The sequence below is a fragment of the Mastomys coucha genome, unplaced genomic scaffold, assembly GCF_008632895.1.
Source record: "Mastomys coucha isolate ucsf_1 unplaced genomic scaffold, UCSF_Mcou_1 pScaffold16, whole genome shotgun sequence".
Lineage (NCBI taxonomy): Eukaryota > Metazoa > Chordata > Mammalia > Rodentia > Muridae > Mastomys > Mastomys coucha.
Genome location: NW_022196898.1, coordinates 35,421,753 through 35,446,978, shown reverse-complemented (window position 1 = coordinate 35,446,978; position 25,226 = coordinate 35,421,753). Strand labels below are relative to the sequence as shown.

The following is a 25,226-nucleotide window of genomic DNA, read 5'->3' as shown; positions in this document are numbered from 1 at the left end:
AGAGAGAGAGAGAGAGAGAGAGAGAGAGAGAGAGGAGAGAGCGAGAGAAGTAGAGAGGTAGAGAGGTAGAGAGGTGAGGGGCAGGTATCGGAGGAGAGGGGGGTGAGGTAGAGACTGCACACACAACCCAGAGGAGAGGAAAAACCCGGACTCCTTAGAACTGCACACCAGATACAACGTAAGCAACGACTTAGTCACACTAAAATAGGTTTTGCTAGGGCCAAAAGTATAAATAACGAGGCAGAAAAGAATATCAAACAACTTGCAGCAGCTTGCACCTAGAGAAAGGCAGGAAGAACCCACCACAAACCAACCAACCCAATCCAAACAACGCCTCCAGTAGGAAGCCAGGAAAACTGCTACGACACAACCCCCTGAGAAGAGAGGAGACTAACACGCTGAGACCGCGGGGCGTCTGCAAACCTCAGAGTGTGTGGCGGCTTGAGCTGTACTTCGCTGCTCTCCGGGCATTAATTACATCCTTCACTTTCCTTTTGGGGGAGGGTAAGGAAAGCATCACCTACGCTGAGTGAAGACGTCCAAACATCGAGGGAGAAGTTTCAGAATGAACCACTGAATGTTTTGTTCTTATTTTTAAATTTACTTTGGCACTTAAGACTTCATTTCCAGATATCTGGGCAATCGTGGCTGCTGCGGACATCTAAGCCTAGCCTATTGGTAACCCAATTTTTTCTCTCTCTCACAATTTCATCCATCTCTCCCGCACGAGGAGAGGCTCGTCTTCATTTTTGCAGGTACTTTTCCCCCAAAATAATATTTTTTCTAATTTTCTGCGGAAGGAAGAAAAAAAAATATTCCAAAGAGGGAAAAGAAAAGGCCAGCCGGCTCTATCATCAGCCGGTCAGCCCAGGTGGAAAGCAAGAGTGAAATTGGGGCTTCAGCCGGAACGCACCGCCTTTCCACAGCCGCAGGGCCACCACCAGTGCGTGAGCCTTGGATCCCTCAACGTATTGCGAGACGCCGGTGTACAGCCCGGACCTGTGCCCCAACATGATCGCCGCTCAGGCCAAGCTGGTTTACCAGCTCAATAAATACTACACCGAGCGCTGCCAGGCGCGCAAGGCTGCGATCGCCAAGACCATCCGAGAAGTCTGCAAGGTAGTGTCGGATGTGCTGAAGGAAGTGGAGGTGCAAGAGCCGCGCTTCATCAGCTCTCTGAGCGAGATTGACGCCCGCTACGAGGGGCTGGAGGTCATCTCGCCCACCGAGTTCGAGGTGGTACTCTACCTCAACCAGATGGGAGTCTTCAACTTCGTGGACGACGGATCTCTGCCCGGCTGTGCGGTGCTCAAACTAAGCGACGGGAGGAAGCGGAGCATGTCTCTTTGGGTCGAGTTCATCACGGCGTCCGGCTACCTTTCTGCGCGCAAGATCCGCTCGCGTTTCCAGACTCTGGTAGCCCAGGCTGTGGACAAGTGCAGCTACCGGGACGTGGTCAAGATGATCGCCGACACTAGTGAGGTCAAGTTGCGCATCAGGGAGCGCTACGTGGTGCAAATCACCCCAGCGTTCAAGTGCACCGGGATCTGGCCTCGCAGCGCGGCACAGTGGCCTATGCCCCACATCCCCTGGCCCGGCCCCAATCGGGTGGCGGAGGTCAAGGCCGAAGGGTTCAACTTGCTCTCCAAGGAGTGCTACTCGCTGACTGGCAAGCAGAGCTCCGCAGAAAGCGACGCCTGGGTGCTGCAGTTCGGTGAGGCGGAGAACCGCTTGCTGATGGGCGGCTGTAGAAACAAGTGCCTCTCGGTGCTGAAGACACTGCGGGACCGCCACCTGGAGCTGCCTGGCCAGCCGCTCAATAACTACCACATGAAGACGCTGCTGCTGTACGAGTGCGAGAAACACCCGAGGGAAACGGACTGGGACGAGGCTTGCTTGGGCGACCGTCTGAACGGCATCCTGCTACAGCTCATCTCCTGCCTACAGTGCCGCCGCTGCCCTCACTACTTTTTGCCCAACCTCGACCTCTTCCAGGGCAAGCCCCACTCGGCCCTGGAGAGCGCTGCCAAGCAGACCTGGAGATTGGCCAGGGAAATCCTCACCAATCCCAAAAGCTTGGACAAACTATAGAGTGCAGCAGACTGCGTGGAAAGCAACATAAATGGGCATGCTCTCTCAGAACTCACAACAACAGCAGAAACTCCGAAACACAAACTTTTATGTAAATCACCTGAAAGAACGGGAGTAGGCAGAAGACATCCTAATTAAGAAGCAAACAAAAGAGGGCAAGCCAACCAACCCCCCCAAAAAATCACATTCTTGCACAAAAATGATCGTTTCCTTCCAAACAATGTGAATTTAAAGATCGCACAAAAGAAGCAATCCGGCTTTGCCAACACAAAATGAAACCCAAGGTACATTTTTCAAATCAATGTATAGTAGCTTCCCTCTTTTCCTTCTTTATACCCGCCCCTCCTTGTTTTGGGTTGCTTGAATGATAGTCACCAAGTGAAAATAATTATTTAACTATATGTGAAATTTCTTTTACAAAGTTTTACTGATGTGAAATGTGTCTCAGTGCCAATGTCAATGTGCCCCTGCCTCCTCCTTTTGCACCTCTAACCCCCCGCCCTAAAATGTCTTGTTGAAACCAGTAAACCAGTAATAAAAATATTACTTTACATTGTAATTGGCTGCTTGCGGATGTTCTTGAATGAAGGCAGATGAGATCACTTTGTAACTTACAAGATGTGAACTTGAACTAAATGCAGGAAGCTTCCATTTGAACTCTGATTTGCAAACTTTAAAATACAGCATATTCTGGAGAAATAATTACATAACTTTCCCCTAAAATCCTTAGTTAAAAAGTAAAAGAAGGATTTTACTCAATATAACATATTTTATGTTTAAAGAAAACAGTGTGAAACAATAAATTGTTAATCCAAAAATTTAAAATAATAAAACAGCCTATTTAAAACTTTTCCACATATCAGGATATTTTTTAATGCTGTAAGAAAGGTTTTAAAAATCTAGTTCAAACTGTTCTTAAAATTGTTTTTTAAAGAATGAAGTCATTTCATGCTCTTTCTTCAACTATTTGTTCTTTTCAAGTTTCAACTTGTAATAATAAATAAAATTAGCAAGTAAATCAAAGACACCAAAAATAATAAAAGAGTCACTGCAATATTTCTCTCCTCTAGCAACTGGTAATATGAACAATTCAGATTTATAGCTACTTAGTTTTTTTTTAATGATTTAGTTATGAATGCAATAAACATGATCAATTTAATAAAATTTCAAAAATTATTTTGAATCTACTTACATATAAAGGCCTTAAAACTATTTTATGACCTAAATACTTACTCTGAAAATTTAGAAATAGGAAAAGTACCTTCCATATTCTGCTTTCTCAGGTAACAATCCAATAGACTCATTTCAATGTTTCATAATGTTTGATAAGATTTCTTTTATATGCAATAAAATAACTCTTTGGAATAAAAAATAATTAGTAAAACTGAAACTATCCTACAGAAACTGATTTGTTTGTTTTCTGGCCAAAGAACAAGATTTGATCATGTGAAGTAAAGAAAAAGAATATGTTAAATACTACCTCTAATATTTAAATTTTATTCTTTAAATTCATCCATTTTTTAAATTTTTTTTTAATCTATAAGTGAAAGATATAGAAGAAAATGTTGTAAAAGGCAGTTTTCTGATGAGAAGTCTGGGTGGGGGAGGGGCGTGTGGTGCTAAGAACAGGAGGACTAAGATTACTGAGCCCTAGGAAGGTCCTCAGGCTCTGAAACACCAGGTCACTTGACAGAACAGGCATAAGCTCTAGGCTGCCCTGGGAAAAGTAATTCTGTGTCAAAAATATAAGCTTAGGGCTACCTACTCTGAAAATACCTTTGACCTTTCAATGTACTTAGTACTGTGTGTGTGTGTGTGTGTGTGTGCGCGCGCGCGCGCGCGCTGTGTGTCTTCTTGTAAAAATAAAAACAAACTCATTAATTCAGTGCACTCACTAAATATTTTGAATAATAAAACAATTTATCCTCTAAGGAAAAGGTCTGAATTTTAAGAAAAATTTCAAAGGAATATGTTTTGAAATATAAAACAATAGCTACTCAGAGGTGTACACAAATCATTCAAGGCACAGTATTTGGTTTAAAAGGTTAAAATGTTTTCTTTAAAAATGACTAATGCCCTAAATAAAGCATTTCTACCATGAAACAGCACTTCTTCCAACTAGTTTACAAAAAGTTATTAAGTACTGACAAGGAAAAAAATTTCCAATTTGATATCTTCACATCCTTATTTAATACAAGTTTTAAAAAGGTTTTTAATGTTAAAAATGTTGTAGTCAAGAAAAGTGTTAGTATTTACAATAAAAATATCTTTTAGCATTGTCAATATTAAATCAAAGATCCTATCAATAATTTGCTGAAGTTAATTTCAAATATGTTGATGTCTGGAGAAATAGGTAGGTTGCAGTACAAGACAAATTTCATGATTAAGGTAAACTATCTTATGTTTTACAAGCAACAGAGAACGAAAGCTAATTTAATTATGCTACATAAAGACGATGAAAATTAAAAGCTACAGCTTCCTATAAAAGTACAAGTAACTTCAAAGAACCTGTTCTCAAAGGCTGACAGAGATCTTAATTTTGAAAAAAGTTTTTAAACACCATTGATCATATTTTAGACTTTAAACTATGTTTGTCCCAAAAGTATAGTAAACTATTCTGAATGAAGTCTCAGTCTCTCTGAAGTTCTGAAGCGCCCCGAATCAGAGTTTAAGTCATTTTGGTAACCTTTCATAATGAATTTATAACATATTTTCAGACACTTTAGCCATGAGACAAAGTACAAAACATTGCTTGGTGATAAAATTTCAGAAATCAAGTTTTCTCTGTATTGGATTCACTGATTTATCTAACTGCAAACAACCGGTTCTCTCAAAGCTTTCTTTTCATGGGGTCCAGCAAGTTCTCCCTGAATCCAGACAGGGATATGGAAACAAAGTACTTGAAGCAAACATGTCTAAGATAAGAAATGATTTGTCTGTAAAGCTCAACAAAATTATAACATTTTTTCTCAAAAGGTTTTTAAAAATATTTTCAAATTATAAAGATTTCACAATTCCACATGATTCCAAAACTGAAGAGGCTACTAATAAATAGAATATGTGCATACTGCGTGCGTACACACACACACACACACACACACACACACACACTACAAGCCAGTAAAATTAATTATTCCATTTTTCCATTTGAAACCACTACTCTTTCTACAGGACACTTACTTGGTTATTTTTCAATAAACTGCTTCCTCTCAGAACAAATTATACCACTTACTTTCATAAAATCAACATTATTTTGGCTTTATGACTGTGTTAAAAAACAGAAATGTTTCTAAGTAAAGTAAAATTGCCATGGTCTGAAAAGTAATCAAAATACCTTCGAAAGGGGAAATTACATTTTCATTTAAGAATAGGAAATTATGCAGTGCCTTGTAAAAGCTACTACAGGTAATGGGAAACAGAGGCATCACACTCCGGCAGAATACGCTCACGTGCGCCAAAGAACAGTAAACCATGGGGACAGAGCAAGCATAATGATATATTGGCGTTATATCCAGAGAATATAAGGGCTAAACAAAACAATTCTACTCTCAAGCTCACTGAATTTTTGTTGCTTAATTCATCCTGGACCCTTTCAGGCAGAATATATTTATAGACAATGTTCCCTGAGGCCTCTTCCCCGGAAGAACTAATGATAAATGCAATTAAGTGGGAATTGTTTTTGAATTTAAAAGAACATAAGTAATCTAACAAGATGGTGAAAGAGTCTTAAGCTAGAACCGATAACTGCTTTGTAGTAAGCACAAGCAGTTCTCTGAGAGCTTTGAACTAAGCTTATGAGAGTTTACCAATTCCAATTTTAATGTGTAGAACACACTAAACCATGATAACAAAATAAATAAATAACCCCTTCCCTCCCCATCTTCTCACCTTTGGGTCAATTTTCTTGAAGTTGGGATCCTCTTCATCCACCTCAAAATAGAGTTCAGAGGAGGTGACAGAGAGAGTGCCTTTTACTACAACAGAGGGGGCCACAAGCTGAGCTGGAGTGCTCAGGCTAACAGGACCTGCCAAGAGAAAAAGATAAGCCATAGAAGTTAGAATCAAATTTTTCAAAACTCAAATTTGACCAAAAATAATATTTAATTTTTGAAAATTCTTACTTCTAAGTACAACACTGTTGAGCTCTATACTTCTCTATTCTGTTCATACAGAATCTATCTCTTAAGATGCAAAGTTCAGATTCTCATAAGATTTATAACAGGCAGTTAACAATAATAGTAAGCTAAGAAGCAATTATCTTCTAGGGAGTGTGTAAAATGCTGGTCTAATCTCTAGGTAAGAAGGAGGCTCTGCCTAAATAAGGACATCCACCTTCCATTTAGAAAGCCAGCCTCAGGCTACCAACAACGTAGAATAACAACCAGGAGCAAGGAGGCCTCAGTAGGCTTCCAAGGCCAGAGGTGACTTCAGAGCTTGGCTGAGACATGAACACAAAAAAGACTAGCTTTGTGAGTGAAGTGTTTGGCAATCCTCTGATAAACCATCTTCTGTGATAAGATTCTGGACCAGCTTTATACAAAACCTCTTCTATGGTAACTTGCCCCCCATACAAGACTGGTAAAAATATTTCTTCTCAAACTGTCCTTTCCAGTGTTAAATATTGCTCAGTGCCTCCAAATCTAATATTAGTGTAGTTCAGGGACTCTGGGAGTAAACAGCTGGAGGGTGGGTTTCCAAGTGAATGAATTTTTATTGGAATAATCAAATCTCCACAGGGCTTATCAAAGAGACAAATCAGACTGCTACTGAAAACAATAGATGCACTATAGACAGAACAGCTTAAAGTACATTAGAGCTAACCCTAAAATAAGCTGAACATAATTATATAATACATACATACTTAGAGATAGATTCAGAAGGAATTTGAAATTCTACAATTTCTCATTGTACAAATCCTGTATTTTTTTTTTTTAAAAAAAAGCCTAAGAGAAGAGTGGCATTTGTAATTCTGAATTAATATAGTGCCTATAAACAAGGTGCGCCTATTCAGGTAATCAATGGATGAATAAGTGTTTCAAAATTCAGATGAATTGACATTTCCATCGATTGTTTGAAGTGTGAGGGTCCTTAATCTCACATCAATCTTAATGTGTGCCAGTAGGACAATAGAAGGGATGCTCTGCAGAGATCAGAGCAGGTTTGCCCTCTATTCCCAATGTACAAACGCATTGTGTTTGCAGATGGGAGCAGAGGCTTCAGCACAGCCATGATTTCCCAAAGCTCAGCCCTGTAAATGGATGGAATAAGCAGCTATGTGTTCTTTTGCTGTCTCCTTTTGCCCTCTGTACATTAGCATGTAATCCTGAGAAGAAATAACATTTTTTCAATCATTCTCAGACATTCAATTACAGGGTAAGCAGACAGCTGCAGAAGCTGGGGCAGCCTAGGTTCTACAGAGGACCCCTGACAATTTCCACTTCATTTCTAACCCACACCACTTTATTAGTGTGGATTACTTCTTAATCCCATTGCCATTGTCAAGATTATATAATTAAACTCCCTTTCACCTCTATTACTGTGAGAACCTATCGTTAGTCATAAGAATAGGGGTAAAGTAAAAAAAGGAGATGGATAAGTAGATGTGAAGAAAATACCAGGACAACAGTATCCTCCTTAGCCTCCATTCCCACTATAGACCCTTTAACAAACGCACTCCGATGAACTGAATTCTATGTTGAGAGGTTTACAGTCATCAAACAGGGTAATCAGCCTCCAGCTTTGTTTTCATTTTGCATGGCAGCACAAGGTTGAAGGTATATTGCCAAATAAAAGCTTTCAAATGTGTATTCCCTTAAATTCATTGCAATAAAAACTATATAATTTTCACATATAGAAACTATGTGCTTTTTCATATTTTCCTCAAGAAACAACAACAGTAATAATAGCAATAATAATAAAAAACAATCATAAACATTAGAGGTAAAAAGTCATCTATGGATGACTAAAACTTCAGCCTAAACAAGTGAATTTTTTTTTCCACAAGAAAAATAAAACTGAGAATTTCCTAAATATAAATCAAAATTCCTATACTATAAAAAATGTGTGATTCCCAAGGAATTTTTGAGGCTCAGTTTTTCAGTGACTTACTTGTATATTCATTATTTCCCTAAAAGTCTATGTTTAAAGCAAACTGCCTCCAAGCTTTGTTTACAAAACAATGGGCAGAATTTCACTTATAATCCTCATTTTATAGAGTATGGCAACTTCCAAAGCCTGCATGAAGCAATTCTGTTGTAGCTGCTTTCAATATTTTTTTGTTTCAGTGGAAATTATATATAAAAGAAAAAGATCAGGAAGATCAGAGGGCTAGGAAGAAGAAAAAATAAGAGCAAATTATAGAAGATGAAGGGAGAAACATTGGGAAGAACAAAACCAATTTCTAGTTAATATAATTGTGGATGTAGGCTTGGTAGTCCCAGTGGTCACAGCTGAAAAAGTAAGTAATTAGATGCTCATTGTCCCAGAGCCAGCTGAAATATCTGCGCAGCCACTGAATTACCGGCAAGATTCTCTAAATCTTTCTCATCCACGGATGACAGAGTATCGTCGTCGCCTTCCAGGAGGGCCTCGTTTTCAGAGTTCTGATTTCCTAAAGCCTGACTCTTGATGGACTGTTTTCCTTTAGCAAGGATGTCTTCATCTGCAGCTGAAATGAAAAGGAAACAAAGCTGTCCATCAGCCCTGGAGAAACACTCTGGCAGAGGGGCAGGGCCGTGGAAAGAGTAGGTAGCCAGAGATGGCCAATCTTTTATACAGTTACCCACCGTGGGTAAAGTGACCGGGATGGCACACACGCTCCTTCTGACAAACTCGATTCCCCAAGCTAGTGTAATGTTACCCTGAACAAGCACCCTAATCCCATTAAATCTGACCCTTGCACTGCTCACCCTGCCATTTATTTACTTATAGTTAGGGCAGGAAAGGATCCCAAAGCAGCGCCCCTCCCCCACGATTTGTTCCTTAGTGGGAAAAATCAGAACCTAGTCGAGGAAACAATATATAATTAACATGGAAAAATAATGAGTAGCCATTCATTTCACCGAATAGATTACATTGGCGTGTATTTGAAAGGGGTCAGGGAGTGTCCAGAAGAGTGGTCAGCGCTTGGGGACGAACACCAGCCAATGAGGATGAAGGCCCAAACCCCAAAGCCCTATGGGATACTAATAAAAGTTCCAGCAGCGGCATTCCGTTCTTCATTCCCCCCTCCTCCTGACCAAGGCCCTCTCCCACATTTTCACACATCCTCCCCTGCCTGTAACACTAACACAAATATGGAGAGGGGGGCATTGTAGCAAGGAAGCAGAGGCTCCCCACTCCCTCCTCTGCTGTTTAAACTAAAGGGCTAAGACACCCCGGGGGCAATCATAACAGCACAGTAGGCTGAGAGGCTTCTGGGCAAAGAGCCTCCTGTGGCCTCAAGACTAGGCAGCAAGACCAGGGAAGGAGGGGCAATTGAACCAAAGAAAGGAGTCAGCTTGCAGCTGGAAGGCGAGCGCCAGAACCTTACAGTTGCTCTCCAGCGCCACTCTGGTGTTCCGGACGGGCAGTTTTCTCGGGGGGTGGTGGGAGGAGGAGGAGAAGACAAGCAGCTAGGGCTTGTTTGAAAAGCTCAAGAAATGTTGTTTCTTTCCTAACCTTCAATTTCATAGAATGTTGCCACAGAAGGTAAAGTTCAGGAAGGGGTTCTAGTAAGGAAAATCCCGGGAGGTGAAGCACCTGATCACCCAGGCCTGAGCTATTGAGGTGGAAATCTGATTGTTAGTTTTTTTGCCTCACCACAGTTTCTGCCCAGATATAAGGCTCAAATCCCGAAAAAGAATAAAGCCGGGGTTTAGAGCAGCGGTTTGCAACCTCCTGGGGGTCGCATATCAGATATTCTGTATATCAGACATTTATACTACGATTCATAAGGGTATCAAAATTATAGTTATGAAATAGCAACAAAATAATGTTATGGTTGATCACAACATGAGGAACTGTATTAAAGGGTCGCAGAATTAGGAAGGTTGAGAGGCACTTGCTTAGAGTGGCTGTTGACCTACAGAACTGATGCTGTGTGTGGTTACCTGCTTATCTCAGCAGATCAAAGTATCTTTGGTTATGGCTAAGGATCATGGTCATGGTAAAAGGTTTATTTACTATTTTTTTGTGGTTTAATCGTGCATATCATTAACATGCAGTATTTATGTCACTAAACAGAATTTTGGGCTTTTATATTAAATAAGGAAGTCATGGGAAGAAATGTTTTGTATTTAGCTTTGAGTACATTCTACAGGTAAATAATTTTTCATTTTTTTCACTCTATAAGAGAACACAGTAAGGTATACAAACATAGAAACTCAGTAAATATTTGAAAAGTTTAATATTAAACATTAAAATTATTTTATATTTTCCAAACCTAAAGGAAATGTACCAAAACCTATTACCTTTTTGGAAAAACAACATTATGGTTCTTTATCTTTGTTTAAATTAAGTACATATAGATTCCCTACACTAAAATAAAAATTGTCTTAATAAAAACATGATCTTTCAAACATAATCAATTTGACTAAACAAACAAACGAACAACTCTGACCACTGAGAAACCTAAAAGGAAGCACCATCTGAGCTTCCTTACAGATTGAACTGTAAGACAGTTTCATTTACCAGTTAGGTTTTATGACTGAACTGGTGCGCTACATCCTCTTCATTTTCGTGATTTATAACTCTCTTCAAAGCAAAAATACGACTAACAAGGATATTACATAGCACTTACCATATGCCACAGAGTGTTCAAATTATTTTACATATTTAACTCATTTAATTCTTAGAAACCTGGTAATTCTTCAATTTCAGATAAGAAAACAGAGGGCTTATATCATTTGCCTAAGGTAGAAGGACCCATGACAATGACAGTCAAGATGCAGACCCAGGCATGGTGGAACTAGAGTTGGAAGTCAAGCCCTGGTCTGTCCTGCACCAGCTCTTAGACAGAAGAGAGCAACAGGAAAGGAAAACTACTATGCAAAGATGAATATTGTTGAATTAAAGAATTCTTTAATTCTCTGCTTCTCATAGTAAATTTAGAAGATGAAGTAAGAATTACAAGAAGTAAAAATAACTTAACCTGAGTTTGCCTGATAGGTATCAAATGCATGAGAGACAAAGCATCATGCACATTACTTTCTAGAGGGTCACTGCCATACGGATCCCAAGGCACACCAAGTTTATTTGAAAAAAGAAAACTGTTTAATCTGCAAACATTTACAAAAAACACAGATCATGGTAGCAATGTGCAATGGTTTAAAATAGCTCGGTAAATAAATTCATTCATTTTAAATGGCTACTAAAAATATAATGTGTTATACCTCCCAACTGGGATTTGAAAGTTTTAAATATGTTCTCATCACGCTGACTCATAGTAAAACAAGGTACCTTTTGAATTAAATAGTTTCATGAAAAAAATTTTGTACTAAACTGTACTCAATGCATACAAACACTCACTTTAATTTATTTATTTACTTATTTTTACAGGCTCAGATTCTGGAATTGTTCAATCTCAACTGAAAACCCTCTTGTCATAGAAAATATGCAGCTTACTGATATTTAGAATGGCTTTCCTGTAATTAACTCCCCCTTGAGGATTTTAAGCTAGCAGCAGTAAAATTACCAACAGTACTCTAATACACACCACATGCTCTGCTCTGCAATTCTCAGTGGTCTAATAGCTTTCTGCTAAAGAACTTTTTTTTTTTACCTTCAAAATTAGAACAAAACTTTCCCAAGCATAAAATAAAAGATAATTATCATGTTTATATGTTCTAGGAAAAGATGTCATTTTATCCTTCATTTGTTTTTTTTAGGCAATCAACAATTATAAATAAGTATCAAATATTCTGAAGTCTAAAAGCCTAACTGGATGAAGTTAAGAACATACTTGTAGTTCAAATTTAAAGTGCAAGTCAGATACTTCTGCTATTAAAAATTTTTAATGAACATGACCATTGTTCATATTTTAATAATTTAACTGATACATTTATCTGATGCCATATTTCATTTTAATATTTATACTAACTTAATAATTAATTACATTGTTATACAGAATTAAAGAAGGTTATCCAAAGTGGTATCATTAACATATCTTTACTTCACTGAAGCTAAGCAAAGCATAAAAGAAAGGCTTGTCCTCAAATTATAAAATTCAGGATCTTAGGAGGACAATATGGACATGAAATGATTTATCTGTATAACACAAAGCAGGTAAGATTGAAATATAATAACAATAAACATAGGAAAATATTTACCTACAACCTATGAATCCCTTTTTAAACATCCACTAAGCAGGAAACAGGAGTCTCCAGTGTCCAGTCTCCAGGGAAAGATGTTTATGTGTTAAGAAAGAGCTACTTTGTTTCAGAAAATGAAATTATAAACAAGCTATACGTTTGATATCAAACATACATAGTATGACATTGGTAGACATGCAATGTGTTGTAAAGCAAATAGTGTAACTGTATTCTCAATAGCAACACATAAAGAGTATCTCAGTCAACTATTATCTTGATCTAATTAGACCTTCTCTATAGTTAATTTCCTTAGGGTTTCCAGCCAATAAAATATACTCCAGAAAAACTGCCTGAAAGCACAAAGAATAATTTTTAAAAAAATAATCCAAGCAATATCCTAGTAATGTTGGATTCTCTGTAAGTTATAGATAGAGGATGTAGTGCATACTGATCCTATAAAGGAAACAATAGTAAATAATATTGCTGAAACTACCAGAAAAAGGATCACATCTAGGATCTTTCCATGATTTGACATTCTTAGGAATCCAAATTATTAGTATCATTCTATGCATTATCAACATATTCTTAAGGCTATGTTAAATATCCCTCATAAATTTCCATCATCATGCACACTCTTTACAAAATAAAAATGTCTTGAATTAAATTGTATTCTGGGGCTAACCAGTTGAATTAAAAAAATATCTTCTTACTATTTAAACATATTTTACACGGCTTTAAAGAAAAAAATTTCCATTATATCTAACAATAAACTTTTGAAGACAATGTATACTGACATGAAAATCCAACGAGTCCTCAGTTAACTGAGGCTGTAGTCATGTATACTCCAAGAATTACATTAGCCCTTTCTTAACTCAGTTTCTTTATCTTTAAAGAAGAAGTTAGACAAGACTTGAGCCTTAGGAACCTTCTAGATATAAAATTCTCAGATCATAAATAAGTGCCACGCAGGACTCCATGCATTGGAATTGTGTGAGGAACCATTATGACAGATTTCTAATACATTTTAAAACTATAAATAGAATAAAATGTCAAGAACCAAATGCCCATCTTTTCTTCCTGATGTTACTATGCACAAATAACATTTAATCATAATATAAAATATTTACTTTAATTTTAAATCATGAAACTGCAAAGTTAAAAGAACCTCCCATTATAACGTGACTTTTATAAATAACCAATTTGGAGGGTCTCTGTTTGAAAAATTACCTAAAGCTCTTTTCCCCAAGCAAGTTAATGTGAACTTGGGAAGGGCAATTAAATTGTCAGAATTAAAAAATTTGTTTTTAACTAGAAGGTAGCCAGAAGTAGAGTCATGGGGCTGGTATTGATCGCACCAACAGAGGACATCACTCTTCAGGTATTTACTCTGCCACCTTTACACCAGAGGCTTTCCTTCAAACCAAATCAATCTATAAAAAAGATGGCTCACACTACCCAAATCCATCACTAATATCCAATGGCACTTCTATTCAGATACCTTTCTTTAGCAATGATAATGCAGTTCAAGAGGTTCTAAGAGTCTACATTTTTAAAATGTTTGTCTTTTTTGTTAAATAAATTATAAATAAAAGTCATAAAATGATATAACACTAACAAAGCAGCCATGGAAATATCTATTTCTAAATTCAGTACTGAACTTTATAGCATGTATCCATGTTTAACTATAATTTTAATTGTTTTTGGCCAGAGCAAATGTTTTATTTTGCATACACGAGTCTTACGTTTGATAGCTTCCATTGTGTTTTGCAAATTATTCAAAGACTAAATACCATAATTAACACAAGATCAAGATTGAATGTCAATTTGATAAGTTATGTGATCTCATAAAAACCAAGTTAAAAATTTAAGCTCTTTCCTTATAGATATATTAGCATAAATTAAGCTGACATCAAATATAGTAACATTTGTATATAATCATATGTTTTGTCACTAGAGGTAACAAAAACATACAAAGAATAAAGTATAGCTTATATATTTTTATGAAATATTGTTCTAAATATGCATTTAACATATTAATATTATTATATTAAGCATACTCCATGTCTTAGTTCTAATACTACTGAGCTACAGATTTAGGTGCTTTTTAAAAATAAATTATTCACGCATTATATGATTAATCATTATACAATTTATGTAAGATATTGTAAATAATAGAATTGCTTAAAGTATCTTAATTCTATCAAATACAACTAAAGATAAATAATATTGTATTCATATTTAATATCTACAATAAGAATAATGACAGCTGTGCCTAAATCAGTATGAAAGTCTTAATTATGTATTACTAGTTAATATTACTAAAGGTGCTTAGAATTTAGAAAGTTAGCCATTCATTTTAAAAGGTGAAGTTCAAGTTCAACAGTAATTAAAATTTATCCAGTAAAAATTATATAATACTTCAAAATGGTAAAATTACTTTATGACTCTGTATTTCACCTATACTATGGCATTTTGAATTCAGTTACTGGTATTTCTCTGCTAAAAGAATTTCTCTGGTAAGTTGAATAAAGAAAAATCAGCTTCCAACATGCAATTTTACAAAAGAAATCCTACCCTTCCTGGTAGAAAAGGAAACAATATATTTTTGTTAACATGGACATCAGAACTCACAACTTAGTATTAAATAAGAGTTTAGAATAAAAAAAGTTATTAAATTTTAAATTTTAAACATCTGTGTGGTTGAAAAGGATAAAATTGCAAACAAACTTTTCTTAATGAAAAGTATTACTAACCAAAAAAAAAAAAAAAAAAAAAAAAAAAAAAAAAAAAAAAAAAACCACAACCCAAAGTTTAAAAAAAAAGAGGATGTATGTCTGGAATCTGTGCCACCACACTAAAAGACCCTCACGGCGGCGAAGTAGCCTAATTACTTCTTCATCTTGTCCCCTTCCCACCCCCTGGAGTTGAAGGCATAGGCCCCGAGACTATTACTGCTTTTAGATCACTTTGTTATTGACTATTCTCGGTATGATCATTTATTTTAACAGACTGATGTCACATTTGGTGTTATATCTGATGACATATTGTGGACATTTTCTTCCAGAAATGGCTCTTTAAGGATGAGTGCAAGAGGTTAAATGGCCTGACTGAGGCCAAACCCAAGACTACAAATTTTTAATCTAAATTCTTAATATCATCACCTGCATTGAAACATGACCACATAAGCACATATAATTTCTTTGTACCAGTTAGAAACAATAAAAAAAAAAAAATCAATGAAAATTCTTACCATCTTTACTTACTATAATTTTACATTCATTTAATTATGGTATTCACTGTCATTTCATCACAAACTACAGCATGTTAAACTAATATCCTAATGAGGGGGAAGACTATTTCTATATTAACAACCTTATATTTTGTTTAAACAAAGTAATTTTAACATAGAGAGGGGCATTTCCACATTAATATATTTAACTGGCTTTTAGAATTTTATAAAATAGTAAAGGTCATTCTCTGATTAAAGAAAGTGTATTTTCAACTGCAAGAGACATTTTGCAATTGTTTCAGCTATCAGACTTCCACCTAAATTGAATCGCCACTGTGTGCATCATAACAAAAGGAGGACATGTTTTGTTCAGCACTGAAAACAAGATGGTACAGAAGAGGAACATATGAAAATGTCTATTCTCTTGTCCATGAGTCATCAATCACAACTGCAAATCAAGGTTCAGCAAGTACCAAGACACCTATGTGGGCACTTAGTATCAACCCACGGCTGGAGGAGAACTACCAGATAGAACCTAGAAACCTATTTGGTTTAAAAATTCTGTGTGCTCATGGGTTTATAGTCAGGCTTGCAGGATTAATTTATTCAAAGCTGAATATGTTGCTTAAAAGGACAAATTCTGAAACAATGGGTTTATGTTCCTAAGCTTTGTATTTGTATTGTAACAAATAAGTAAACTTGACACCATCATTTTGTGGGATCCTATACAAAATGTATCATCCCCTTAAACCTTCGTGGGGTGAGACACTGTGAAATGTGCTGTTAGACATTCTGCTGTGCTTGGTCTTTAAGAAGTTATGCTCTTCATCACCAAGTACTGTACCTGCTGCTATTAGCAAGGAATGGTTTAAACACTGACCATGTTCCACGGCTGTTTTTAGTGTTGCTTCAGGATGTGTCGATCCTAGAGGGTTACGCACAAATCGTCGCCGGCGCCTCAAGTCATCTTCCCAGTAGTCAAGGCGCCAGAACTCACGAGGACGACTACAATGAAACAGAGACGCCACATATGTTAGCAATTATCAAACAGCGTGGAAGCACTGACTCTCTGCATAGAGCTCTCCTTGTTTGCTCTGCCTTTCCCCCTCTCCTTCCTCTTAATTCTCCCTGCATCTCACACTCTGCTTCTGCAATCTTTAACTTAGATATGTCCTTGAAAATAACAACATCACCTTCTAGTCTAAGGAACTCCTTTCCTTTTCTTGGAAGGTGAAATGAGCACTAAATATATCATCTGAAATGAATTGCTGACAGTGTGATCAGTTTCCCCACACTCTCGTGGCATGTGCTCTGATCTCAGCCTCATTTCAGCCTCAGCAGGGCACCTTTCTCTGTGGCTGCATTTATAAACCAGAATAGGGAAAAGGCTATTATAAATATGGTATAGCATTACCTATATTAATCAAAGTCTGTCCCCCTTCATTTTTCTTCCTAATTTGTGCCTTTTTGCACAAGGTCAGTAAATCATACGATGAATTCTTGGTCCAGAAAGTGTTAACTTTAATGAATATCTCACTTACATGGTTATGTATGTGATAATAAAATATTACTCTGTTTAGATGTGCAGGAATTTAATTAAAATAATCTCTTAAAATATTCATTACATTTAGCCCCTGAGGCTTAGAACAACACAAGAAAATGCATTTCTTTTCCATTTACTGTTTTTAAATAAACCATTCTTGTGGAGTGAAACAGCAATCTATTTTCAAGCAAATCAGATTGAATTTCTGTTTTATGTAGCCTGTTATTCTATTTAATTAAAAACTACATGCTATATGATGTGCAATAATTACTATATTTAAAGCTTACTTTTGGAAATTTATTTTTTAAAATCCAAGTTCTATGATATTTCCCCCAATTACATAGATCTTTTATATGGCAACACATAAATGTCAAGTTTCTCTGCTGTTAAATGCCCACATCCTAGCATGCTGAAAAATATTTTATGAGGAAAATACTAATATAGAGGTTTATTTCTGTTACAGAGAAAAAAATCTCTGGAGAATATATTTATTCACTAAAGATGTACAGCATGAAAACCTGTGAGTTTCAAAAGTGAAATAAAAACATAATCATAATTAAAACTTCTGCAGGAATGACTAATAAAAAACAAAAATCTTACTTGTATTTCATGAGCTAATAAAACTGTACCTGTCAGCTTTGACAAATTAATACTCTTTACCAGCTGACGATCCCAAAACACCCAAATAAAGTCAACCTCGGTTTAATGCTTTAAAGATACCATCTATACAAAGAGGTTTGTAACTGGTATTGATTATTGGTTAAAAGTTAAGTTGTAAAAGCACAGATAACAAATAGTACATTACTTAAAGAAAATACTTTAAAAGTTGTAGGAATCCCATAACCTTTTCAGAGAATATAAAGGCGACAAGAACATTCCTTCGTTGATTTTGGTCATGCATGAGAAGGAGAAATAATACCAAAATGAAACACAAAACTGTGTGAGCACTGTGGTCCTCAAAACAGAAAACTAGAGGTCATTTCTCTTTCTTTACTTCATTGTTTGGGTACCTAGTTTAAATAAAAACTAATACAGCAATATCATTTCAAAATAAATGTACAATATATACAAACTAGGTACACAAGGACAAAACAGTTGTTTGAACTCAATTAATGATGTAAAATCCCCCTTAGTTGAGAAGGAAAGAGGCAGTACACAGATGGTTGTGTGCAGGGCTTTGATAGTCAAAGAGCTGGGATAGGTACTTCATCATTCTGCCTTCCTACATTTATCTGTTAAAATTATTATCAAATATCAGCCAGGATGCAGTATGAACCCCAGGCTGCTCCTTGTCTTTTGGGGAATGATACAATGAGGTCCTATTCATCAGTGCAGCAATCGGCACAAGTAATTAGTTCCCTAGACTGAGATTTGCTATAAAGCCTATTCCAGTCAGTACTACAAACATATGATGCTGCAAAGCTAATGAAAGCTGCTAAAATTTGTTAACCTTTTCTATCATCAATCCTTCTAATACCCTATGCTTCAGTATTATACAAAGGTAGTAAATTATTAATTTGTCATTAATTCATCTTTCTACATTTTCTGTCAAATTAAATGATGTCATTCTTCTTGATAACAATTAAAATTGTAAGAGATGTTAACTAACTATGATAAAATTATTACTAAATTAGGTAACAAAAGATTCCACTATAATGCAAACAGTGAAATCAAGTCCACTGTTTACTAAAGTTGTTAATGTTAATATATCAGAAAATTTGAAAAATTATTAAAAAAAATTCTCACAAATTGGCCTGTAACTATTCAATGTGAATATTAACCAAAGTAAAAGGGAAATAGGAAATAGTTATCTATAGGCTCTAACACTAAGTTTAGAAAAGCCAAACTGGTGACTTTGGGCTGATAAAATAAAAGCACCAATGTACTAGGAACTGGAAAATTAAATAGAAAAAAGTTTATAAAGGTAAGTTTAATTTGGTAGCTACATATATATGTGTCTTCAAACATGAATGTTTTAGTGCAACTTTAAAAATACTCAGTCGTAATCCAAACAAGGAGCTGTGTGCATTAGAATGCTAATATTTGTAATCTACTGGGTCTGCTATCACCTAAAGAGCATTTGCTTAAGATTTGGTTAAGAAAATCTGAAGAAAAACTAGTATTACTTATTTCAGGACACATACATGGAAAGACATTTTTAAAATAAATCAAGATTTTGCTTTTATTTTACTATATTTTATTTTGTTAGGTTTGGTTATCATCTCCTAGAAGCCTGTTCTTTTCTAATGAGAGACAGAAAGGGAGTATATCCAGGTAGGAGAGAAGGTAGGGAGGAACTGGGAGAAGTAGATGGAAGGAAAACTCTATTCAGATTATAAGAAAAGAATGTATGTTTAATAAAAGGGGAATAATCACCAAAAAAAAAACCCAGTAATTTAAAAGCATCTCTTTGCAGAGTCTTCATACAAAGCAATGTTCCATATGATATGGAATATTAAGCCCTGGAGGACTAGACTTCTAATCAAGCAGGTAGCTATTGGTCTCATTGGTGGAAAATGGCATTGTCAAATTCTCTAAAAGAAAAGAAACTCACATTTTTTTTCAAATGTCAGAAATTGCTAGCATGAATTACATAGTTAATTACATAGAAATGAACCTAGTCCTATTTCTAATAAGATTCCAAAGATATTTGAGTTGATGGTATAAGCCTGTGTTTAGTAACACCTAGAAATATTTAATATTTTCTTCAGAAGACATAACGTACCTCTTTAAAGATGTTGTATGCAGGGCCTGGGAACACGGCTTAGTGGATATCAGTGTCTACTGCACCAACATAAGCACCCAGGTTGGAAACTCCAGAACCTACGTAAGAAGCATAGCCACAGATGTGTGGCCTGTAATCCCACCTCTGGGAGGTAGAGGCAAAAAGATGAAGGTAGATCTCTGAAAGGTCAGTTTAGCCAAGTCACATAGCTCCAGACAGACCAATAGATCCTACCTCAAAAACAAGGTAGAGAGAAATAGTGGAAGACATCCATTGTGGTTTTCTGGTCCCAACTCATGTACACATAGTCACGTGCCATCATACCCATATATCAAATTTGTGAGACACAATCCCTAAGTACTAAAACTAGAGACTATCTGATTTTTCAAAGGTATTGGTAGCCCTGAATTTGAATGTTTGTTTATTTTTTTTGTTTTTCCATTCTTTGACAAAATTTCAAAGCTGGATGCTAAGATTATCATGTAGATAATAGTGGGCTTTTCTAAATCAACCAATTATATTCCTTTTTAAAAATTCCTTTACCAAGGCTGGGGAGGTGGCTCTGTCAGTAAAGAACTGGCCCTGAAAGCATAAGGACATGAATTTAATCTCCAGCATCCACATAAAAGGCTAGGAATAGTGACGTATGCTTGCAATACCAGTATGAGGGAGACAGAGACAGTCAGATGGCTAGTGCTCACTGGCCAGCAGTTCTAGTTTAATCAGTGAGCCTCAGCAACCAGTAAGATACTTTCTGAAAAACAAGGTGGGTGGCTTCTCACAAATGACATCTTCTACAGTACTAGGTTTCCATATGACTTTTTCTAAATGTCTTTAATATTAGCTGTTCCTGCCTGTATTCTCTCTTCTACCCTGTTATTTTAACCCAGTTTCTATTCATCCTGTTCCCTTATAAACAATGATGCTTATCTTTTCTCCTCTGAAATACCCACCCTATGTCCTCTTACTAATTTCCTGACCTCTATGGGCATTCCATATGAAACACACATGTCTAAGATTCAAAGCTAAGATGCAGAGATTAAAAAAAAAATGACATCTGGATTTCTGATCCAGGTAATCTCACTAAGAATGATTATTTTGAGCTCAATTCATTTATCTATAAATGTTGTAGCTATATTTCTTCATCTCTCTCCCTCCCTACCCCTCACACACAAATACACACACACACACACACACACACACACACACACACACACACACAAAACCCTAATGCATCAGGACAATCTACATAAAAGAATGTAAATGCTATTTCCAATTTTACTATATGGACTAACACTATTATAGTAACAGAATTGAAGATACTCCAGAGAAGTAAATATAATTGGCATCAATGAATAAGCTATTCATGGTGATCAGTGACTTCATTAGCTAATGAATACATTAGAACTAATCAACTAGTACCCTCGGAGCTCCCAGGGTCTCAACCACCAACCAAGGACTGCACATACAGGGGTCTGATTGTTCAAGCAGCATGTGTATGGTAGAGGATTGCAAAATCGATCATCAATAGGAGGAGAGGACCTCGGCCCTGTGAAGGTTCTGTGCCCCAGTGTAGGGGAATGCCAGGGCCAGAAAGTAGGAGAGGGCGGGGTGGCAGGCATGGGAAGGGGGGAGGCAACAGGGGTTTGTTTTTGTTTGGTTTTTTGTTTTTTGGAGGGGAAACTGGGAATGGAGAAATTCGCATGTAAATAAAGAAAATATCTAAAATAAAAAAAATGTAAAAAAAAAAATAAAAAAATAAAATAAAATAAAAGAACTAACCAACTGAGTATCAACAAAAAATGTATTAAAACAAATCAAAAACCAGTAAGGCAGAATTTATATTCATTCATTCACTAACTGTAGGGTGCAACAGGAAGGAATCCAATTACTATTTTTACATGCAAATTACATGAGATTTAAAGTTTAGTTCTCCTTAGAGAAAGTAATGGGAAGTCAATCATATAATTAATATACTATAAATAGATGAGTAATATAACACAAGATTAAAATATTTTCTAATAATAATTATTAAATATTCACTTTGAGGCAATGTTTGGACCAAAACATTTATTAAGATGTTTTCATGGAGAATCCTCCTGACTCCATGGAGAACACAACTATGAAAATAAATAAAAATTCACAAAATTATATGTAATAGAGCAGAGACTCTTCTATATAACTAGTGAGCAATACAATTCCAGAGAGCACTGTTCAGAGCAAAATTTGTGTTGCTGATGTGCTATGAAAAATTCAATGGAACTTCTGTGTCATTACATGACACACAGACCAAGGGTTCTCACGTCAGCCTACCTGGCCCTTTACATACAATGCTCAGATTCCTTTCTCTTTCCTGCTGTGTTTAAAGCCAGTAGTAGGGTTCAGAGAAACTGGGTTTAAACCTAGTAACCCTGACAGTTGCTTGATATAGGAAAAGGTAGTAATCAAATAAGAGGTCTAAAATCAAAATAAATCAAAATATTAAAAAATAATCATGTACAAGAAATGTTTAAATTTCTCATTAAGCTCATGATGAATTATTAATATAGATTGTTTCCTGGATGTTGGTTTACTACAGTATAATAGTTTTCAGTCAGTGTTAATTACTGAAATCAGTGGTTGGGATGTAAGTACCTTAAATACTATAAGGGAAATGAGATAACATGTATTGTTAAATGGGTCGAACATATGTGATGATCATCTACTGGATTTTAGCGTCACTGTAATGAAACATGAATCTATGTCAGTAAAAAAAATGTCACTTTTAAAAAGAAAAGCTGTCACAACGCAACACTTTTAGAAAACTTTTCTGTTTTCCACCTTCCCTACTTTGCTGTGAGAATACCTGATAAATCCTGATAGCCTTAACAGAAGTCAGTAGTAAATTCTTCCAGCCAGAGCAGAGCTCTACATCCTGGAGAATTTTAGCACATCATATTTTGTATTCGATTTATATGACCAAGTATTTTTAAATTCCTTTATCTGGAAAGCTTCTATTTCCATATTTTTAGATTTAAAAAAATTCATGGTAGGCATTAGCTACAACTTAAATAAATGATAATCCCTTGAAAGCAGTAAACATTTGCAGCGCACTGTCAGCTAGAAGATGGAAGTGCCCACTTTCTGTAAGGGTTTCACTCTATGTATAAATCTCAGTGAAATAATGTGCAGGTAGAATATATGATACCATACAATGTGAGTGAATGTGTTCTCTCACAAAGTGAAATCTATGGTGCCTTCATGCAGATAGGAAAACATTAGTGGAAACCTCTGCTTAATAAGTATCCACTATGAGTCAAGTAAGGTGACCTATGTACTGTGTAGTCTTAATAAAATGGACAAGGAACAAAGCTAAAACCAGAACCTCCAACTGTGGGATTCCCAGAAGATTTTCTAAAGGGAAATTCGTGCTTTACTGAGGCTTGACACAAATGTTCCATGCCCTGGAGCCTTTAGAGTAATGTGTATCGTACTGAACTATATAGCATGATAACTGTTACAGTCCTGAGTTTCAGCATGTGTTCAGAATCTCTTTACTTTCTAAATCCCTTCAGATACTCATCTTCAATTATAATTACTATTTCATAAAAAATAATGCAGCTAAGTCAAGAAACCATCCTAGGCTTTCCCTGATTGCTATAAACCTGCTTATCATTTCCTTACTCACTTAGCCTTTTTATTAAGAACTGCAAGCAAATCCAAAATAAGAGATAATTATGCTATCAATTAAATCTCTAACACAAGGTAAGTAAAACTTAAATGATGTCATCAAAATTACTGTTGAAAGGCAACTGAGTATAAGAATGCATTAAATAGACACATTTATTGCTCTCAGCAAATCTGAGAAAGACACCCTATGATCAAGACCCCATGGCCTATAACGATTAAATACTACTTTCATTATTTTGAAAGTGAAGAAATCATCACTGACTGTTGAAGCAATGGAGTTTTCACAACATAGCTTTTCCTCCACACTATCTTGTTGGTTAGTACTGCAGCTATGATCAAAATACTAATTAACCTTGCCTGGGAAGATTGAGAGTTTCATTAGCTCTTCAATGATGATCTGTTCTGTAAGTTCAGTGAGGAGAAGGGGTTTTGTGTATCTCATTACCAAGCATAGTAACTATTACAAAGAAGACAATAAATAAATGACTAAAGAATGAATAGATGACTTTTAAACAGAAACTTAAATAATAAATAGAGTCTGCCCCCTGACAAAATAGAGAGGGCATTACAAGCCAAAGAACTGGCACAAGTGAACACATCGAGACAAAGAACACTTTCACCTTGAGAAATTCAGGTACAATCATAGCAAGGCAGCCTCAAGGGGGCAAAAACTGACTTGTGACATGGGAATAGATAGCAGTGCTTAAAGGCCTTGGGATGTTTACTAAAGAACTTGTCAATGGAACTTGGATTCAACAGAGACAACAGGGGCTCTCAAATCAGGAGATGAACTTATTATTATTCATTAGCTTTGTGATTTATACGGCAGCAATATGAAGAGGACTGAGTTAAGGCAATGGGGATGTAGACTAGGTCAAGGTTTGAGAGAGTCCTGTCTGAAGGAGAATAGATAACACCTCTTATGGATGGGAAAGAATAGGAAGGAGACAATAAGAATAAAGGCAAGTGTCATGAAAGAATGAAGGTGCTATCTGCCTGAAATGGATAATAAGCAGGTGTGGACTGAAATAATAACCCAGGTCTTAGATGCCTATTAACACTTGGAACAAGTACTCGGAACAGGAAAATAACAGAACTCTAACTCCTGAAAGAGAATCTATTCACCAGATTTAAAAATAAGTTAATAAGCCTTGGACTCAGTGACTTTAGACATTCATCTAGAAACGTTCTGCATTCATTATAAGGCAAGCATAACTCTAGATCCAAGAGAGAGGTCTGTCTAAAGGATAGCAGAGAACTAAAGGTGGAGTTTGGGAAATGCCATTCTTTTTTTCAATTGCAGAAGAAAGGAACAGAAAAAAAAAAGAAAAAGAAAGTGGCTATTGCTTGCAACATCCCCCCGAAAACCCCCAAATCAAAAACAAACAAACAAAACAAAACAAAACAAACCACCCCCAAATTTGGGAGGGAAATAAAGGGAGGTTCTAGGAGAAGTTGAAGTATGAAGAGGAGGGTGGAGATAAAATACATTGCATACAATATGAAATTTTCACACAATAGACTTTTAAAAAGAAAGAGCAGAGACACAGCTCAAAGGAAATGGTGGTAAGAAATGCAAGTGAGGCAAGGCAATGGTGGCACTTGGGAGGCAGAGGCAGGCGGATTTCTGAGTTCGATGCTAGCCTGGTCTACAAAGTGAGTTTCAGGACAGACAAGGCG

General features: G+C 36.3%; 2 protein-coding genes across 7 annotated transcripts in view; one reads left to right on the top strand and one right to left on the bottom strand.

The window, feature by feature from the left end:
• Positions 1-25,226, bottom strand: part of Lrba (LPS responsive beige-like anchor protein) — a 547,775-nt gene that overhangs the window by 240,757 nt on the left and 281,792 nt on the right. For all 6 annotated transcript variants that reach the window (XM_031374244.1, XM_031374245.1, XM_031374247.1 and 3 more), the window contains 3 exons: positions 16,490-16,614; positions 8,612-8,758; positions 5,980-6,116 (listed from right to left, as the gene is read on the bottom strand). In XM_031374244.1, coding sequence (XP_031230104.1) covers positions 5,980-6,116; positions 8,612-8,758; positions 16,490-16,614 — 409 coding nt within the window. The remainder of the gene's footprint in view (positions 1-5,979; positions 6,117-8,611; positions 8,759-16,489; positions 16,615-25,226) is intronic.
• Positions 7-2,650, top strand: Mab21l2 (mab-21 like 2). The gene has a single exon (XM_031374250.1). The coding sequence runs from the start codon at positions 1,012-1,014 to the stop codon at positions 2,089-2,091; it is 1,080 nt and encodes a 359-aa protein (XP_031230110.1). The 5' UTR covers positions 7-1,011; the 3' UTR covers positions 2,092-2,650.

Excerpts from the sequence above, each read along its gene's own strand:
- Mab21l2 (XM_031374250.1), top strand. The coding sequence starts at position 1,012 with ATGATCGCCGCTCAGGCCAAGCTGGTTTACCAGCTCAATAAATACTAC.